Genomic DNA, 17,587 nt, shown 5'->3' on the forward strand with positions numbered 1-17,587 from the left:
AATGATGGATTGATGGATGTGTGAAAAGGTGGGTGGATTAATGGAAGGGTGGATGGGTGAAAGAAGGATGTATGGATGGATAAAAGTTTGCATGGATGGATGTGTGAAAAGGTGAATGGATGGATGAAAGGGTGGGTGGAAGAAGGATGGATGTATGGATGAAAGGGTGGATGGATGAAGAATGGATGGATGGAAGAGTGGATGGATGTATGGATGGATACAAGGTTGCATGGATGAATGATGGATTGATGGATGTGTGAAAAGGTGGGTGGATTAATGGGGGAGGATGGATGTATGGATGGAAGGATAAAAGGGTGGATGGATGGATGGAGGATGGATGGATGAAAGGGCGGATGGATGAAGGATGGATGTATGGATGGATAAAAGGTTGCATGGATGAAGGATGGGTGGATGTGTGTATGGATGTGTGTAAAGGTGGGTGGATGAATGATGGATGAAGGATGGATGTATGGATGAAAGGTAAGATGTATGGATGTATGGATGGAAGGATGACAGGGTGGATGGCGCGACCCCCAGGGGGGTCATGGAGTCCTGGGAAGGGGGTTGCAGATTTCCCACCTTTACTTGTCCCTGCAAAAAGACAGCCCTCCTGCCCTGGGAAGGCTAATTTAGATCATTATCGGCTGCTTTGCTTGCCTGAATAAAAGGCAAATGTGCCTTATTAGTTAATCTGTAAGTGTTTTTGGTTGCTTGGGAGCAGTCTGGCTCTTTGTGATGACAAAGATTTGTTCGGCTCGGTGATGGTCATCCAGCTGCATCGGTGAGACAAGGGCTGAGGTGCGGAGTGAAGACTGTGCTCTTTGCTGATAGATTACGGTGCAGGTGATAGAGCCAGTTGCGGGGAGCTGGTGTTGGTCGGTCCAGACTGCGGTGTGGGACGGTGTGTCGGAAGACTTGCGAGCAGTGCCCCTAAGCCAGGGTGCGGTCACGGTTTTCGAAGTCCGCGACGGTGAGACCAGGGCGGCAAAGTGCAGCGAGGTGGTGCAGAGTGCGTTGCCGACAGGTCACGTGCAAGCAGCAGCTATTCGGCGGTCGTTGTCCGTGAGACCAGGGTTGCAGCGTGAAATGCGACAGTGCCCTCTGTGGTGCCTTCGGGACACGGAGCCAGCGACGGGACCTACGACAGAGTCGGTGACGAGTTGGTTGCTTCCCCCCTCTGTGGCAACTGAATCCACGGTTCCAGAGGCGGTACCCAGAGGTAGGTAAAGTCTTTGCGGTCCCTTTGACTTCAGAACAGGAGGCAAGCTCTACTTCAAGCCCTTGGAGATACTCAGCAACAAGTAAAGAAAGTTTAGTCCAGTCCTTTCACTGCCCAAGGCAGAAGCAGCAACTGCAGGCCAACCCAACAAAGCAACAACACCGCAAAGGGGCCGTACTCCTCTTGGAAGTTCTCCCAGCTCTTCTTCTTGGCAGGTTCCTTGATTCCAGCAAGTTCTACAGTTCTGGGCCCCAATATTTATACTCAGTTTCTCTTTGTGCTGTTGGGCAGAGAGTGCCTGTGCCAAGCCCAAACCAGTTCCATCCTCTCTGGCCCAGCTTCCTGACAGGAGGTGGTGACCGCATTGTCCAAGGCAGACCAGGCCCATTCAGGTGCCAGGAAATCACCTCCCACTACTATAAATACAGCCCAGGTCTATTCAGCACAGCCCTGACTCATCCAGGAAAGGCTGGACACACCTTGACCCCCCCTCCCCCTCAGTGACTGTCTGATGAAAATGCACATGCCCAGCCCCTGTCACTCCAAAGCCAGACAGTCAATCCACAAACCCAGCAGAGACACACAGGATGGCTAAGCAACGAAAGACCTACTTTCTATAAGTGCTATTTCCAAACACAGAACATAAAAATCATCTTTACTAAAAGATTCATTTTTATAATCTGAGTTCAGGCATACTAAAACCCATTTGTCCATCTTGTCCCAATGGGAAGATATGCTTGGAAGATGTTATAAGTAAACTCCCATTCTATCCTATGGGACAAATAGCCTTTCCATAGTGAAAAATGAAACTCACTGTAATTCACTGCCAGGACATGTCACACACACTAGTACATGTCCTACCTTTAATATACATGGCCCCCTGCCCACATGGGTACCTTGGGCCTAACTTAGTGGTGACTTGCATGTAAGAAAAATGAAGAATAGGGCCTGGCAAGTGGGTGCACTTGCCAGATCAACATGGCAGTTACAAACTGCACACACACACACACACACACTGCAGTGGCAGGTCTGAAAACCCTTTTCAGGGCTGCTTTGGTGAATGGCACTATCAGTGCTACAGGCCCACCAGCAGCATTTGATTTACAGGCCCTGGCACCTTCAGTGCACTTTACTAGGGACTTACTAGTAAGTCCAACATGCCAATCATGGAAACACCATTCCATAATACAATTTATAATAGGAGCACTTGCACTTTAACACTGAATAGCAGTGAGAAAGTGTGCAGAGAAACTAAATAAGAAACAAAAGTCAAAACTAGGATGTCAAAAAGGAAAAAAACAAGGGAAACATGCCAAAAGATGCCAAGTCTAACCGGCGCATTTATGGTTGTCGATAGTTGATGATGAGGAGTACCAGTTTCTAGAAACGTTTGTCAGAATGGGGTCCTCGTGCCTAAAAAGGTTTGACAAGGGGGTCTCGGCATCAAAAAGTTTGAAGACCTCTGCTCTAGAGCGATAAACACAGGAGTACTGTTATGTAGACATGCATGGTGACGCATCTCTGGATTTAAACCAGAAGGTCAGGCCAGTATTTTAAATCAACCCTTTGACCAGCGACATCTCTTTGGTCCAACAGTTGATAGTGCACTTGAAAAGATGAAAAAAGATAGATACAGCAAAGTCTGTGGGAGCTTTACAAACTCAAACCCATAAAGCGTCCTTTCGTCGCTCCTCATATAGAGGCACCTCCAAGGGGTTTCAAACGGACAACACCTCTTCTTATAAAGCGCCCACCCAAACCTCACCCAGCAGAGGGTATTACAGAGGAAGATAAAGAGGTAACAACAATAAGGGCAGAGGCAACAACAACCGTAATGCCTCTACTCCCAAACAGTGACTTCCCTTCCATCCCCCCAGACCATTCCACTCCTGACGGGGGGAGATTACAACATTTCCTACCTGTCTGGAACTCCATCACCACAGACAGGTGGGTAAGACGAATAATTCAGTCAGGTTATTACCTGGAACTCACTCCTCCAACAATACCACCTAGACAACGCCCCATGTCAGAAGAACATCTCATACTTCTAAGACAAGAGGTTGCATCTCAATTACAAAAGAATGCAAAAGAACCTAGGATCAAACACCATCAAAACGCAGGAGTTTACTCCATATACTTTCTCATACCCAAAAAAGACGGGACCCTCATACCTATACTGGATGGAAGGCCCCTAAACCTGTACATACAATCTGACCATTTCCATATGGTCACACTACAACAAGTTCTGCCGTTGTTAAAACAAGGCGACTTCCTTGCCACATTAGATTTCAAGGTCGCTTACTTTCACATTGCTATTCATCAATCTCACAGAAAATACCTTCGATTTGTACTAGAAGGTCAACACTACCAATTCGAAGTACTCCCTTTCAGAGTAACTACAGCACCTCAAGTGTTTACAAAGTGTCTAGCAGTAGCAGCAGCACACTTGAGAAGGGACAACATTCATGTATTTCCATACCTAGACGACTGGTTAATAAAGTCATACCACCAATGTGTACAGCACATGCATCAGACCATCAGCCTGTTGCACAAGCTGGGATTCAAAGTAAATCAAAAGAAGTCACACCTCCAACCGTCCCTATCTCAACAGTATCTAGGTGCCACAATAGATACCTCAAAAGCAATTGCATACCCCAATCTTACAAGGATACAAAGTATGCAAACTCTGATACAAAAATTCCAGCCACAGCACTCACTACCAGCTCGAGTGTTCATGCAATTGATATGAATGATGGCATCTTGCATTTTCATAGTACGGTACGCAAGACTACAAATGCGCCCCATACAACAGTGTTTGGCAAGTCAGTGGAATCCGGCTTAACAACAAATAACAGATCTGGTGGTGGTAGATGACCGGACATATCGCTCTCTTTAGTGGTGGAATACCAAAAATCCTTTCCAAGGGCCGGCTGTTCATAGAGCCTGTTCCACAAGTGGTGCTAACCACAGACTTGTCTCTCACAGGATGGGGAGCGCATTTAGAGAAACACACAGTACAAGGTTCATGGACACCGCAACAAAAGTTACTCCACATAAATCATTTGGAGTTGTTAGCGATTTTCCTAGCTTTAAAATCGTTTCAACATTACCTCTCAAGAAAGACTGTACTGGTCTGTACAGACAATGACGGCCATGTATTACATCCAAAAACAAGGAGGAACACACTCCGTACAGCTCTCCCGGCTGGCGCAGAGCATATGGAGGTGGGCCATACCTCAAAGCATTTTTCTGTTAGCAGAACATCTACCAGGCGTTCACAATCAAGTTACAGATCTGTTAAGTCATCAAAGACAACAGATACACGAGTGGGAACTTCATCCACAAGTTCTTTAACCATTCTTTCACAAGTGGGGACAGCCAGAGATAGATCTGTTCGCCACACACCGCAACTCCAAATGCCCAAGCTTCGCCGCCAGATACCCACACCCATTATCCAAAGGCCATGCGGTATGGATGAGTTGATCAAACAAATACAAATTTGCGTACGCTTTTCCACCTCTCCCACTAATTCCGTTAGTGGTACGCAAGCTACAGCAACATTCCCTCACATTGATTCTCATAGCACCAACATGGGCAAGACAACCGTGGTACACCACACTACTAGAGCTATCAATAGTACCACATAAAAAATTACAACTCTCTCCACATCTACTGACACAGAACCATGGAGAGATCATGCATCCAGACCCAATGCAGCTCAATCTAGCGATTTAGCTCCTGAGGTCTTAGAATTTGGATACCTCAATCTTCCGCCTGATTGCATGAATGTCATTAAAGAAGCGAGACGCCCCACTACTAGAGCATGCTACGCAGCCAAGTGAAAAAGGTTTGTTGTGTATTGCACAAATAACATGAACCCATTAGATGTTTCCATACAAAACATCATATGCTACCTACTTCATCTACAAAGATGTAATTTAGCGTACTCCTCAATCAGGTTACATCTTGCTGCTATAGCAGCTTATCTTCAAAACAGACAACATTTGTCATTGTTTAGAGTACCTGCCATCAAGGCGTTTATGGAAGGATTAAAAAGAATAATTCCTCCCGGAATACCACCCTCTCCGGTATGGAATTTAAATATTTTTCTCACTAGACTTATGGGTCCTCCATTTGAACCATTACATAAGTGTGAGTTACAGTTCCTCACATGGAAAGTTGCATTTTTAGTTGCTATTACCTCACTCAGAAGAGTAAGTGAGATTCAGGCATTAACAATTCAAGAACCATTTATACAACTCCATCACAACAAAGTGGTTCGTAAGACAAACCCAAAATTCCTGCCAAAAGTAATTTCACCATTCCACCTCAACCAATCTATTGAGTTGCCAGTATTCTTTTCCCAACCACAAACAGTTGCAGAATGAACTCTACACACATTAGATGTAAAAAGAGCACTCCTCTACTACATTGACAGGACAAAACCCTTTCGTAAAACAAAACTGTTTGTGTCCTTTTCTCCTCCACAGAAAGGCAATCCTAATTCAAAATCAAGCATTGCAAGGTGGGTTAAGTGCATTCAAATTTGTTACCAAAAAGCAAAACACACTCTATCCATTCCCCCTAGGGCTCATTCTACCCGTAAATTAGGGGCATCTATGGCATTCCTAGGAAATAAACCATTAGATGATATCTGTAAAGCAGCTACATGGTCTACACCGCACACATTTACAAAACACTACTGTGTAGATGATGTGCAGGCAAAACAACAAGCTACTGTGGGCCAGGCTGTACTCAAAACATTATTTTTAGACTACTGCAGCAGATACGGGTGGTCGCCGCTAAGGGAGAAAACTGCTGTGCAATCGATGCAACAGTGTGTGGTCTGCAGCCCATATGCCTCGAACGGAAAATGCTACTTACCAGTATTTATTTATTTATTTATTTATTTATTTATTTATTTAAGCTTGTATCGCGCACAGCTACCCACAATGGGTTTCCCGGCGCCAGGGATAGACTGTAGAAGAAAGGAGTGTCACCTTGACTTGAGGCCTCAGCCGACTATTGGTCACGCTTAGTAAAGAGCAGGGTCTTCAGAGCCTTACGGAAGCGGAATAGGTAGGTCTCAGATTTTAATGCCAATGGGAGGGAGTTCCAGTATTTAGGACCCAGAGTGGAAAAGGAGCGGCCTCCCATTTTTGTCAGCTTCCATCTTGGTACTGTGAAATTGCCAGTGTCCGATGACCTTAGTGAGCGCAGGGGTCTGTAGGGCTTTACCAGCCCCTGAACATATACTGGGGCGCTACCCTGCTTAGCCTTGAACATGTAGCAGAGTGCCTTGAATTTAACACGTTCTGGGATGCTCAGCCAATGGAGGTCGCGCAAGGCGGCAGTGGCTGAGGAACGTCTGGGGACGTTCTTTAGCAGGCGCGCGGCCGCATTTTGCACCACCTGCAGCACGTGTATAGTGGCTTTATCTGCACCCAAGTAAAGAATGTTGCCATAGTCCAGGCGTGATGTTACAAGTGCCTGGACCACAGTTCTGCGAGAGGAAAGGGGGAGCATCCACAAAATCTTGTGAAGCCACCGCAAGGTTGAAAAGCAGATGGCTGAAACCTTAGTAGCCTGTTGTCTCATAGTTAGCCTGTCGTCAATAATGACACCCAGGTTACGAACTGCAGTAGAAGGTGTAGGCGCATTTCCCAGTTCGATGGGCCAGTGGCGGGGACCCCATAGATGTTTGTTCTGTCCCAGAATGACCACCTCGGTCTTCTCCCCATTCAGTTTGAGACAATTTCTCCGCATCCAATCGGCCACAAGAGTGAGGCCCGACCTGAGTGCGGAGATGTTGTTTACGTCTCTCCCTGATAAGGAGAAGACGATCTGGGTGTCATCTGCGTAGGAAAACAGGGTTAACCCAGCTTGTTCGACTATGGTTGCCAAGGGTTTAACGTAAATGTTAAATAATAAAGGGCTAAGAATTGAGCCCTGGGGGACGCCGTGGGTGGATGGACAGATGGCGGAGGCTGCTTTAGAAGAAAACACTTGGAAGCTTCGATCGCTAAGGAAAGACACCAGCCAGGCCAAAGCCTGGCCTGCCACACCTAGAGATTTCAGAGAGTCAGTGAGAATGGAATGTGACACGGTGTCGAAGGCTGCGCTCAAATCCAGCAGGATGAGCGCCATGGTGTTTCCCTGATCGACACCGTGCCTAAGACTCTCTGTCACCCCCAGGAGGGCTGTCTCAGTTGAGTGCCTAGGCCGAAAGCCCGACTGAGAAGGATGGAGAAAACAAGTGTTTTCAACCAGTTTGGAGAGCTGAGAATTTATATGTCTCTCCAGTATTTTTGAGAAGATTGGCAGCAAAGATATAGGGCGAAAGTTAGCAGGATTTAGAGGATCTGCACCCAGTTTTTTCAATAACGGTACAACCATGGCGTGTTTCCAAGGTTGTGGGACATGGGCCTCGCTCAGAGAAGTGTTGAGTAATTTAATGATAGGGGGATGAGTGAGGGGATCTAATTGTTTTAGTGTTTTAGCCGGGAGAGCGTCCTGTGGGGAGCCCGATCTCACACTATTTAAACAGGAGAGGAAGGAAATGGCATCTAAGGGCTGCCAGGTAGTGACTACTGTATTAATGTTGGTATTTTCCAATTCCTGGACTGTGTCAGGGACAGTGTATGTAGTACCTGGAAGTGTAGTGAAATTTTCATAGATAAGATCAACTTTATTTATAAAGTAATCCGCTAAGGACTGACACTGAGTAGCATCAAGTGCCGGGGGAGGAGGGGTAGAGTTAGCACCGGTCAGTTTTTTGACAACAGAAAATAGCACCTTTGGGCAGCTTTGTGCATCGGTCACAGTTTTCCTTGTGTAGTCTGCTTTAGCAGTTTTACAACTGTTGTGGTATTTTTTCAAGGCATCTTTGTATATCGCTTTGCGTGAAGGAGAATAGCCTTGTCTCCATTTACGCTCCAAGGTCTTACAATGTGAGCGATGCTTTTAAGTTGTTCCGAGTACCATGGAGCAGGGGGATGGTGTGAAAATACAGGCTTTGATGTTATTGGAAGCACTGTATTAAGTGCAGTGATTAGCCAGAATTCAGTGGCGCAATTGAGTGCTGCAGTGGGTAGTTCAACACACGGAAGTGTTTTAATCAATAGTTTATTGAGTTCTGGCATGTTGATCTTCCCCCAATTCCGAACTGGCCGCGTAGTTTCCACCTCAGGTCTTATTGCTGTATCGGCCATATCAAAAGAGAAGGGGACAGCTAAGTGGTCGGACCAGGTAATTTGTAGGGCTTCACGAGAACAATCTAGAGACAGGTTGGATAAGATCGGGTCCAGTAAGTGACCAGCACAGTGAGTGGGACCTGTGTTTAGAAGTTGAAGGTTAAAAGCTTCCAAAATAGAGAGAAGCTGATTCCTATTAGGGCACTCATGGTCGTCTAAATGTATATTTAGGTCCCCTAAGATTGTGAAATTCGGTGCTTTAAGCATTACTGGAGCTAGGAAATCCGGTAATGATGTTATCCAGGGGCTCGCTGTCCCAGGGGGACGGTATACCAGTAGTCCTGACAGCGTGAATTGGGGGGTGATAGACAATTTGAAAAGGGCTGCATCAGTATGCATCTGTTCTTGGCATGTAGGGCTGCAGAACCACACACGCCCACCCGCCTCCCCGGCTACCTATATCTGTTCCAGTAATATCTTAGATACACAATACATGGACATCCTTATACTCCTACAACTCCATCATTTGCCCAATGACGAAAACAATCTGAAGATGGAGTTGATGCCCATGCGCACTACGATCTACAGGAGGAGTCCTCCAACGGACAAAGACTCTTAAAAAGAAAAACAAAGTGTAATCATCCGGGCCCACCACCAGATGGTGATCTGTGCAACAGTGTGTGGTTCTGCAGCCCTACATGCCAAGAACAGATGCATACTGGTAAGTAGCATTTTCCTTACTTGTCACATTGGCTCACAGAGGTCAAGTGCATCACAGTTAGGTTGAGTATTTTTTTTTAAGTTACTAGTCCTGCCGGTCCAGTAACAATTTTTAGATTTTTCGAGCCCTGCTACTGAGTAAGATGTCGCAGTAATTGCTTTGATGTCCACTGACCAGCTAAACGTTGGTGGTTGATTATCTCCAAGGCTTGTGTGTAGCTCCTTATTTTAAATTGACATACATAGACTCTTCCTATGGCTAGTCAAAACCCTGACTGCCTATTGTGTAAGAGGGATAGTTCTCTGTATTTGCTGAAGCACCGTTTTTTATCAAGTGGGCTAGGTCATTGCCATGGTGAAGTGAGCAATTAATCACCTCTTTCTGAGCCGGGGCAATCCTGGTAATCTGATTCTTAATCAGACTTCCTTGGAAAGAGTACATGAAAGCCAACATTGATTTAATGTTGCTTAGCCATTTTGGTAATTACTTCAGCTGACTTCTGTATAATTTGTGAATGCTCGGGTCTGTGTTTTTTCAAAGCTAATTAATGGAAAAGTGGTGTCCAAGATGTCCATCACTAAATGGATATTAAAATGTATTCAATAGTTACAAATTAGCTTATCTTGGGAAAGAGCATATTCAATCTACAAGAAAACACTGAAATATTAAACTGCTAAGCAACTTGTTTGCTGCTACTCTGCCATCACACCTGTCTCCAGTTTTTGGAAGATGACCAGTGTTGTAATATCAGTGTCTGGCTTCTAAATCTGGAACAGGTTTGCTCTGCCTAAGAAAATGTTTACTTACCTGTTACTTTCGTTTCGCATCTTAATTACAGATGCACATACAACACATCATAACTACTACTTATGTGGGTGGTTAAAGGTTTATGTTAATTTCTAATATCACAACTTTTTGTTAATCACACAACATGATCGCAGGGAAAAGGGCAATATGAAGGTGAAATTGAGATCTGATTGATTGCCACCACACAAGGATAGATCGTGGCCCAGCATGTGAATGTGTAATCTGTAAACGTTGAAAAAACACTCTTATACTTAAGTAACCTTTTCTTTTCCAGTATTTTCCTTGTCTTACCTTTGAATGAGGTGAATCCTGTGTGCTCTGTTAGCTCCTCTTATTTTCCAGTTTCTTCTCAGGGGCGCATTTGCCTTCATTTTTATTTGTTCTATACTTAGATCTTTAACTCAATGGGCCATGTTTATTTTGCTTCTTGTTCATATTTGTTCTCTCTTTCCCACTTAGAGTATGAAGATGATAAAATCTCGCTGCCCTTTGTTGTCACAGACCTGAGGGGAAGGAACCTTAAACCCATGAAAGCCAGTGCCATTGTCCCTGTGAGTATCTGCTCTCCATGCCTTGAAGATTGTATTTAAGGCCTGAGGTGTGGTGCACTGTAACGAGCAGGATAACCCTTAAGTATTGTGAAGGCTTGGAGACTGAATGAGTTCCAATGCAATGGTGTGCTCTACAATGACTGATTTAGAGATGCTGTTGGCTATTGGGATTTTTAGATGTGGAGTGTAGTCATAGGCATAGTTTAGTGCTTACATTTGCTCTGTGCCTAGTCTTTAGACTGGTGTGATATAATGATGAAAACTTCTTACTGGGAGACCCTGGAATCTGAGATGCTTTCGCCTATTACCTTCGGAGATTGGAGGCTGTAGACAGTCAATCTCCCTCCTTGCACCCTTTCGGGTCTTCACTTCAGTCTCTTTTGGTCAAAATGTCGGGGCTGAGTAAGCTAATGTGCTTAACTCAAACACTCTGGACCTTTCAATTTGAATCGTTTAAAATTGGAAGTCTGAGATTGTGTAGTTTATTTAAACTTTGAGAAATGTTTAGCTCCACGATACATAAGGCTTTAAAAAAATAAGTCTGTCATAAACACTCTTAAAAAGGGTTCATTGTAAAACATCAGAAATAATTTTGGGTGAATGAGCTATTTAAGCTACCGTACAGACTTCCCTTAACCCCTACCGTGTTTACAATTGCGTGTTGTGGACTGTTATGCAGCCCAGGCTTCACTAGGGACTGAGCACTGCGCCACCCCTGCATCATGTACGAGCAAATGCATGGAGGTATCTTGCAGCATATGCACTAAATACTCTGACAAGAAAAGCAGGAATATGTAGGATTACTTAATCCTCATAGAAACCGAAAAAGGGCAGTGAGCAAAGAGATTTTGGGACTGTAAATTCAGTCATCAGTTGAGCTGGCTGTACTGCAAATAGTGTCCACACGCAGCCATGTGCTGTGCATGTCTCTTGCACATGCAAGAGTTTAGTAAAGCCCAGAATTGCAACATACTTGCCAATCGGGTGAATGTGTCAAGGACGTACACATGCTTCATGGTACCTTTTGCTCTTTTGTTATCTAAAGAGGTCCTACATCGGCTCAGAGAGAGGTCTCCTAATGACTTTGTGGCCAGGTCTAGAAAGAGAAAGGGCCATCTTTACCGCACAGGAAAGCAGTATCCAAAGGATAGCTGGGATTGTTAGTTTGGGGAACAGTGAGCAAAAGGGTTGGTGTGAAGCGTTCCCATTATTAAAGGTTTGCAACCAATCTGAAGACCCTCATATAACCTAGTTGGAGTTTTAGGCAGGTCTTGCATAAAGAAAATGGACATGCCTTCAAACGGTTTGTTGCAGTGACCCAGAAGAAAAAAGATTTGTTTTGGGGTGATTAGCAATGAACACTTGGTGTAATGTAGCCAGAAGCCTTTTATGCTATTGGGTTATTTATAATCTAGCAGTACATTGTGGGAATCTTCACTTAAAACCTAAACCCTAGTAAAGTCATACCCATGCATATGTAAGTACAGTAATTCAGATGGTGAACATCTGCACCTTATGTGTAACAAATGAGAAACACCCAAGTCTACCTGGGTGACTTCAATCTCCACTGGAATGATCAGAAAGACACAGTGGTGAATAGTCTCAAAACTTTCCCTAATGCGCTTGACCTCACCCAAATATGCGATAGACCAACACACGACAAAGGCGCGATACTTGATCTCATCATTGCCAAAGAGAATTCTACACAACTGGAGACGATTCTACCCTGCGACTGGTCAGATCACTACATTATCACCTTCTCTATCAATGAAAAAGTTAAACCTAACCCGGCTCAACCAATCAAATCCAAAACATGGAAAAGGGACATGAAGAATCTCAATCCCTCTACTCTGCCTACCCACGTCGGCAATCTCCTCCTTCCCCCTTCAGGTGCCTCGGATGTTCAATCACTGACTGACCACTACCTTGAATCTATGAATACATTAGTCAATGAAGTCGCCCCACTGCAACTGAAGAGAGTCTCCACCAAAACTTCTAACCCCTGGTATGACGACAGACTCAATGACGACAGGCGTTCGATGCGAATGGCAGAGCGCACCTGGAGAGCGGACCCTTCAGCACTGCACCTCAAAAGGCTTAAAAACAAGAGAAATGCCTACTTCAGGAAAATAAAGCGCACAAAGTTGGACTTCTTCAGCCGCCAGCTGGACCAAGCAAAAAACAGGCCAAGAAAACTGTTCAAACTAATCAAGACCCAAACAAAGGCACAACCCTTACAATCAAATAGCACAACAAGCGACTCCCCACACTGTGAAGACTTCTCTGCTTTCTTTAAGCTAAAGACTGACAACATAAGAAATGACCTCATCATGGATGTAAGCCGATTCCCCAACCACACCAGAATGGCTAACACTCAACCCAAAAACATGGCATCTTGGCTGTACTTCGATACCTACTCGGAAGAAACAATACACAATCTGCACTGCACCTTGAAGCCCTCTAATCACCTCACAGACCCTCTACCTGCTAATGCTGTAAAAGACTTCATCCCCTTGCTCCTCCCTCTCTGGACCAACATCATCAACTGCTCCCTGCAACAAGGCCTCATTCCAGACTCCCTCAAGGTGGGGCAAGTCACGCCTATACTCAAGAAACCTACAGCTGATCCGTCTGACCTAAACAATTACCGGCCCATCACCAATATCCCCACCCTGGCCAAACTGCTGGAGAAATGTGTCCAACTCCAACTAACAAGACACATTGACCAATTTGACCTCCTCAACTCTCATCAATCAGGCTTCCGAGCGAAACATAGTACGGAAACAGCTATGACACACATAATTGATGACGCCCTCCAAATTCTTGATCGCAATGAGTCCTGCCTCCTCATCCTTCTTGACCTCTCGTCAGCATTTGACACGGTCAAACATGAGAACTTGCTGGAGCTGCTAAGCACTAGAATGGGACTATCGGGAACGGTTCTCAAATGGTTCTCGTCCTTCCTTCACAACCGGTCTCAGAAGTTCAAGATCGACAATGTGCTATCTTCACCTGTGCCTGCAGATCTAGGTGTTCCACAAGGATCCTCCCTCTCCCCCACATTGTTCAACTTCGTCATGGAACCGCTCGCCACCTTGCTCCAAGCTTCTAATGTCCAATTTCATATGTACGCCGACGACACACAACTATACCTAAAGCTTCAATCCCCGGAAGATATCAAACTTCTGAATTCCACGCTTATTAACACTCAATCTTGGCTAGCCGATAATCACCTCAAACTAAATGCTCTGAAAACTGAGTTCCTTCTCATCTCACCCCCGGCGAAAATTTCAACCTCCCAAACATGGCTCAACAACCTAACAGCACTCAATGTCCAACCCACCATCGTGGACTCAGCGAAATCCCTAGGCATCACACTGGATGCCAAGCTCAACATGCAGCAGCACGTCAGCAAAGCCACAAAATCAGCTAATTTCCAAATCAACACACTGAGGAAAATTAAACCCTTCCTCCCTGCTGAAGACTTCCAAACTGCTGTACAAGCGTTAGTCATCCCTCGAATAGACTACGGAATTGTGGCCCTCAGCGGACTCCCGCTATCCACAACAGCACCCTTAAGAGCCTCCCTGAACGCTGCCGCAAGACTCATTACTGGCTCAAGAAAACATTCTCATATTTCCCCAGACTTAAAGTCCCTAAAATGGCTGCCTTTTGAAGCCAGAATACAACTAAAAATTGCAGTTATGACACACGCGGCAGTGCACCACAATGCACCCAACTACCTCGCTCAAAAGTTGTCTATATCAGGAGGTTCGAGATCCAATAGAAGCTCAAAAAATCTACTCCTGAAACCCCGTAGATTCCGGAAAGAGAAAACTTACAAGCGCTCCTTCTCAGGAATGGCACCCAGGATCTGGAATGCGCTCCCTCCTGAAACCAGGCGTATCTCCTCCACTGCACTCTTCAAGAAAGAGGTGAAAACCATCCTTCTGGCCAAGATCTCCTGAACGTTATAGGTGTTGGATCAGAGACTCTGCCTTGCTTTGTGTCAATGCTCACCTTGTCCTTTGGCACTATACCTCTACTTGAGGGAGACACTACTACGCTACTTTCTTACTACCAACCAATATATGATACACGTTGGGTCACTGATTCACCCTCCCGGTGCCCCCACTCAGTGCTCTCTCTATACTAAAACACTGTTATAAGCCTTCCACACACCCAAAGTGTACCTGAACACCTCTGTAGTGGGATCAATGACTTGTGCCGTCTTATATTACTTGTTTACCTGACTGTATTTTGATATGTTTTATGTATGTTATTATTATCCTTTCATGTTAGTGACTACTACATTGCTCCCATTACCTCTGTTCATTCCCACTGCCCCTACCCCTTTCATTGTGAAGCGCTCTGATATCTGTAAGGATCTTGTTCGCGCTATATAAAACTTTGAATAAATAAATAAATAAACATCTTTATCTCTGTTTTAAACAGTTCAATGCCAGAAAAAAGGATTTATAAAACTACTTTGCAGTATATTCTCATTTTGCTGCCATAACCCCACATTCAACTTCTTGAAGGAAATTAAGGGAAATGCAGTCAGCTAGACTGAAATCATGTGAAACTGAAATCGGTACACTGATTCTTTAAGGTGCAGCATCTTCCATAGCCCATCATGCAACTGCTCCAGAACTACAGTTCTTGTTACTGTGATAGGCCTTACCCAATAATTCATCTGGGCAGGAATATGAGTTGTTCATAATGTCAAGGAAGATTGCTACAATGCAGAGCTAGACTTGCAGGTGAGACACACTCCTTTGCATTGCAGGATCGTCATTGGTTGTTCCAAACAGCAGTACAAAATAAAAAGCAAATACCCAAACTTCTGGAGCTTAACTAAACTTGGACTGCAACATCCAACCAGTACAGTGGAAAACGAACTGAACAAATGTCTCAGGAAAGCTTAACTAACTAAAGTGTCTACCTTGACATTCAAATACAGGCAATAATGCTTAATGAAGGGAATCCTAGGTTTCCAACTTGCAGCCCTGCAAACCAGCAGTAGCGGCAAGGGCAGGATAGGGGTTGGAATTCATAAATAGTTCAAAGAAATCTTAATATAAGGGGTTGGGGGGCAACCCAGCTATTCATGGGGTTGGGGTGGTATTCACAAATACTTATAAGAAATTTTAACACTGGAAAAATTGATAACTGACTTTATGTAGGCAGCAGTTGTAACCAAATGTACATTGCGGTAGTGTGTTGGAGACTTGATCTGACCAGATGAAAAAGTACTGGTTAACTGCTATTTCTAGGCAGGCAGAGGAGTCCTGGTCTATTGCTAGCACCAGTGATACAATATATTCCATTTGAAGGAATCTTTTTGGCTTCTTACTCTTTAAGAATGTCCATACTGTCTTAATGAAAATTCAAGTGCTCATATTGCACGTACCCCTGATCATGCTCCCAAGATGGACATCTGACAGGTATGGAACACTTTCTCTGGAAGTTTTATCGAAGATTTGTTTTGCATGACAACCTCTTGTGTAGTCTCCTGGAAAGGTGAAGTAATCTGTAAACCATCATTGTCCTTGGCATTTCAGGGCAATGATAATCATCCTGGAATTTTTCAGTTTTAACAGACTTAATGATAGCAGGTGAATCTGAGGGAAAGCACGTAGAAAATGTCTTTACCACCCCATCAAAAGTGCATTCCCCAGTGATTTTGGCCTGAATACCATGATGCATTTTGTTTTCAGTTGTGGCAAAGTGTTCTATGAGTAAAAAGGCTTATGCCTTAAAAATGACTTGGAAGCACTTGTCCAACAATGATTTGTGGTTTTCTTTGCCTACTCAGTTGGGAGTGTCCGCTTGCATCTTTTCCACACATTACAGATTGATTGCACTGCCTTAGATTATTACACTGATTGAGAAACCTCTGTGAATGAAACCTCTCCAGATGGCTTGTGTGTGCCTTGAAAAAGTTCTGGAGCCAAGTTTTGTTAAGATCACACACGGGGGTTGTGTTTTCAGTTAGAAAAAGAATCCTGTCCACGCCTGACAAGGAAGGGCGAGAGGGCTAATTGCACTGAACCTAGTTCTTGCATGTTGTGATGTCCTCCCCAAACCATTAGACATGTCTTTTCCAGTGGATTGAGTCAGTAAGTCCTGATAGATAGGAAATCCTTGCAAAAGAGTTATGAATTTGGTGCCAAGGCAGAGAGTGGCATTTTTCTTTAAAAAGGTGTAGTTTCTTTCTGGTTATGACTCTGGCTCCATTGATCCTCTAGACTTTGTTGATGATGTTCCATGTTAAATGTTGTCTTTGGAATTATGGAAATGCATGAGACTGTGAAACCCATAAGAAATTAGGCTGGTCTTGCTGAGGGGCTCTTTTTGGCAGTTGCAGGCATTTCATAATAATTATGGTACACACTTCTCCAAAGAAAACACTTTTTGCTAACTACTTATTTAGAGTGGCCCCCTTATAATTGAAAACGTAATGGGGTGGACTTTTGAAAGGTGACTAAGACTGAGTTTGCTCAGATGACTCCATGTTTGAAACCTTTGACCCCTTTTGAAGACTGTCTGCATTTGAGGCTAAATTTGATTAAGACCAAATATTCTAAACTATTACCTTTTGATCCACTTAGCGTTTTTTCAAATCACAGCTTGGCATGTAACCTTTTCTCAGACCTTTCTTAGGTAGCAAAGCTTTTGTGGAGACCTTTTCCCCTTTGTGATTGAGGAATGTGTTTTGAGGCCAACTTAGTGATGAGATTGCATTTCCTCTTTCAGAAATTCTAATTGGAGCTTCGAAGCCGCGTTCTGGTAAAGTAGCAGGTGCATAACCATTATGCACAGTGTTCAGTACCCCTCTGTCTCTAGTAATGCTTAGCAATTCTTCTTAATAATCTTTGACACTTCACCCCACCTGCATTAATGTCCAGAGGCAGGGAAGGAAGAAGAATGTGTTGGTTTTTCTGAGCCTTCCTACCGTAGTATTGCTGCTGCGAAGTCCACATTCAAAGATATTCCCTGGTGATATATCGGTCTTCAAGACTTTTTTTGCTGTTAATGAGTTGGCCGGGTGTAGCTTTAAAAATGTTGGTATGGGTGGTAATTCTCTCCTCTG

The 17,587-nt window shown here is 44.3% G+C and overlaps 1 protein-coding gene across 1 annotated transcript in view; it reads left to right on the top strand.

Moving 5' to 3' along the window:
- The window catches only part of DCAF15 (DDB1 and CUL4 associated factor 15), a 324,736-nt gene that overhangs the window by 174,761 nt on the left and 132,388 nt on the right, over positions 1–17,587 (top strand). The window contains exon 8 of the mRNA XM_078685623.1: positions 10,400–10,491. Within this exon, the coding sequence (XP_078541749.1) occupies positions 10,400–10,491 (92 nt within the window). The remainder of the gene's footprint in view (positions 1–10,399; positions 10,492–17,587) is intronic.

The sequence above is a fragment of the Lissotriton helveticus genome, chromosome 1_1 (assembly GCF_964261635.1).
Source record: "Lissotriton helveticus chromosome 1_1, aLisHel1.1, whole genome shotgun sequence".
Lineage (NCBI taxonomy): Eukaryota > Metazoa > Chordata > Amphibia > Caudata > Salamandridae > Lissotriton > Lissotriton helveticus.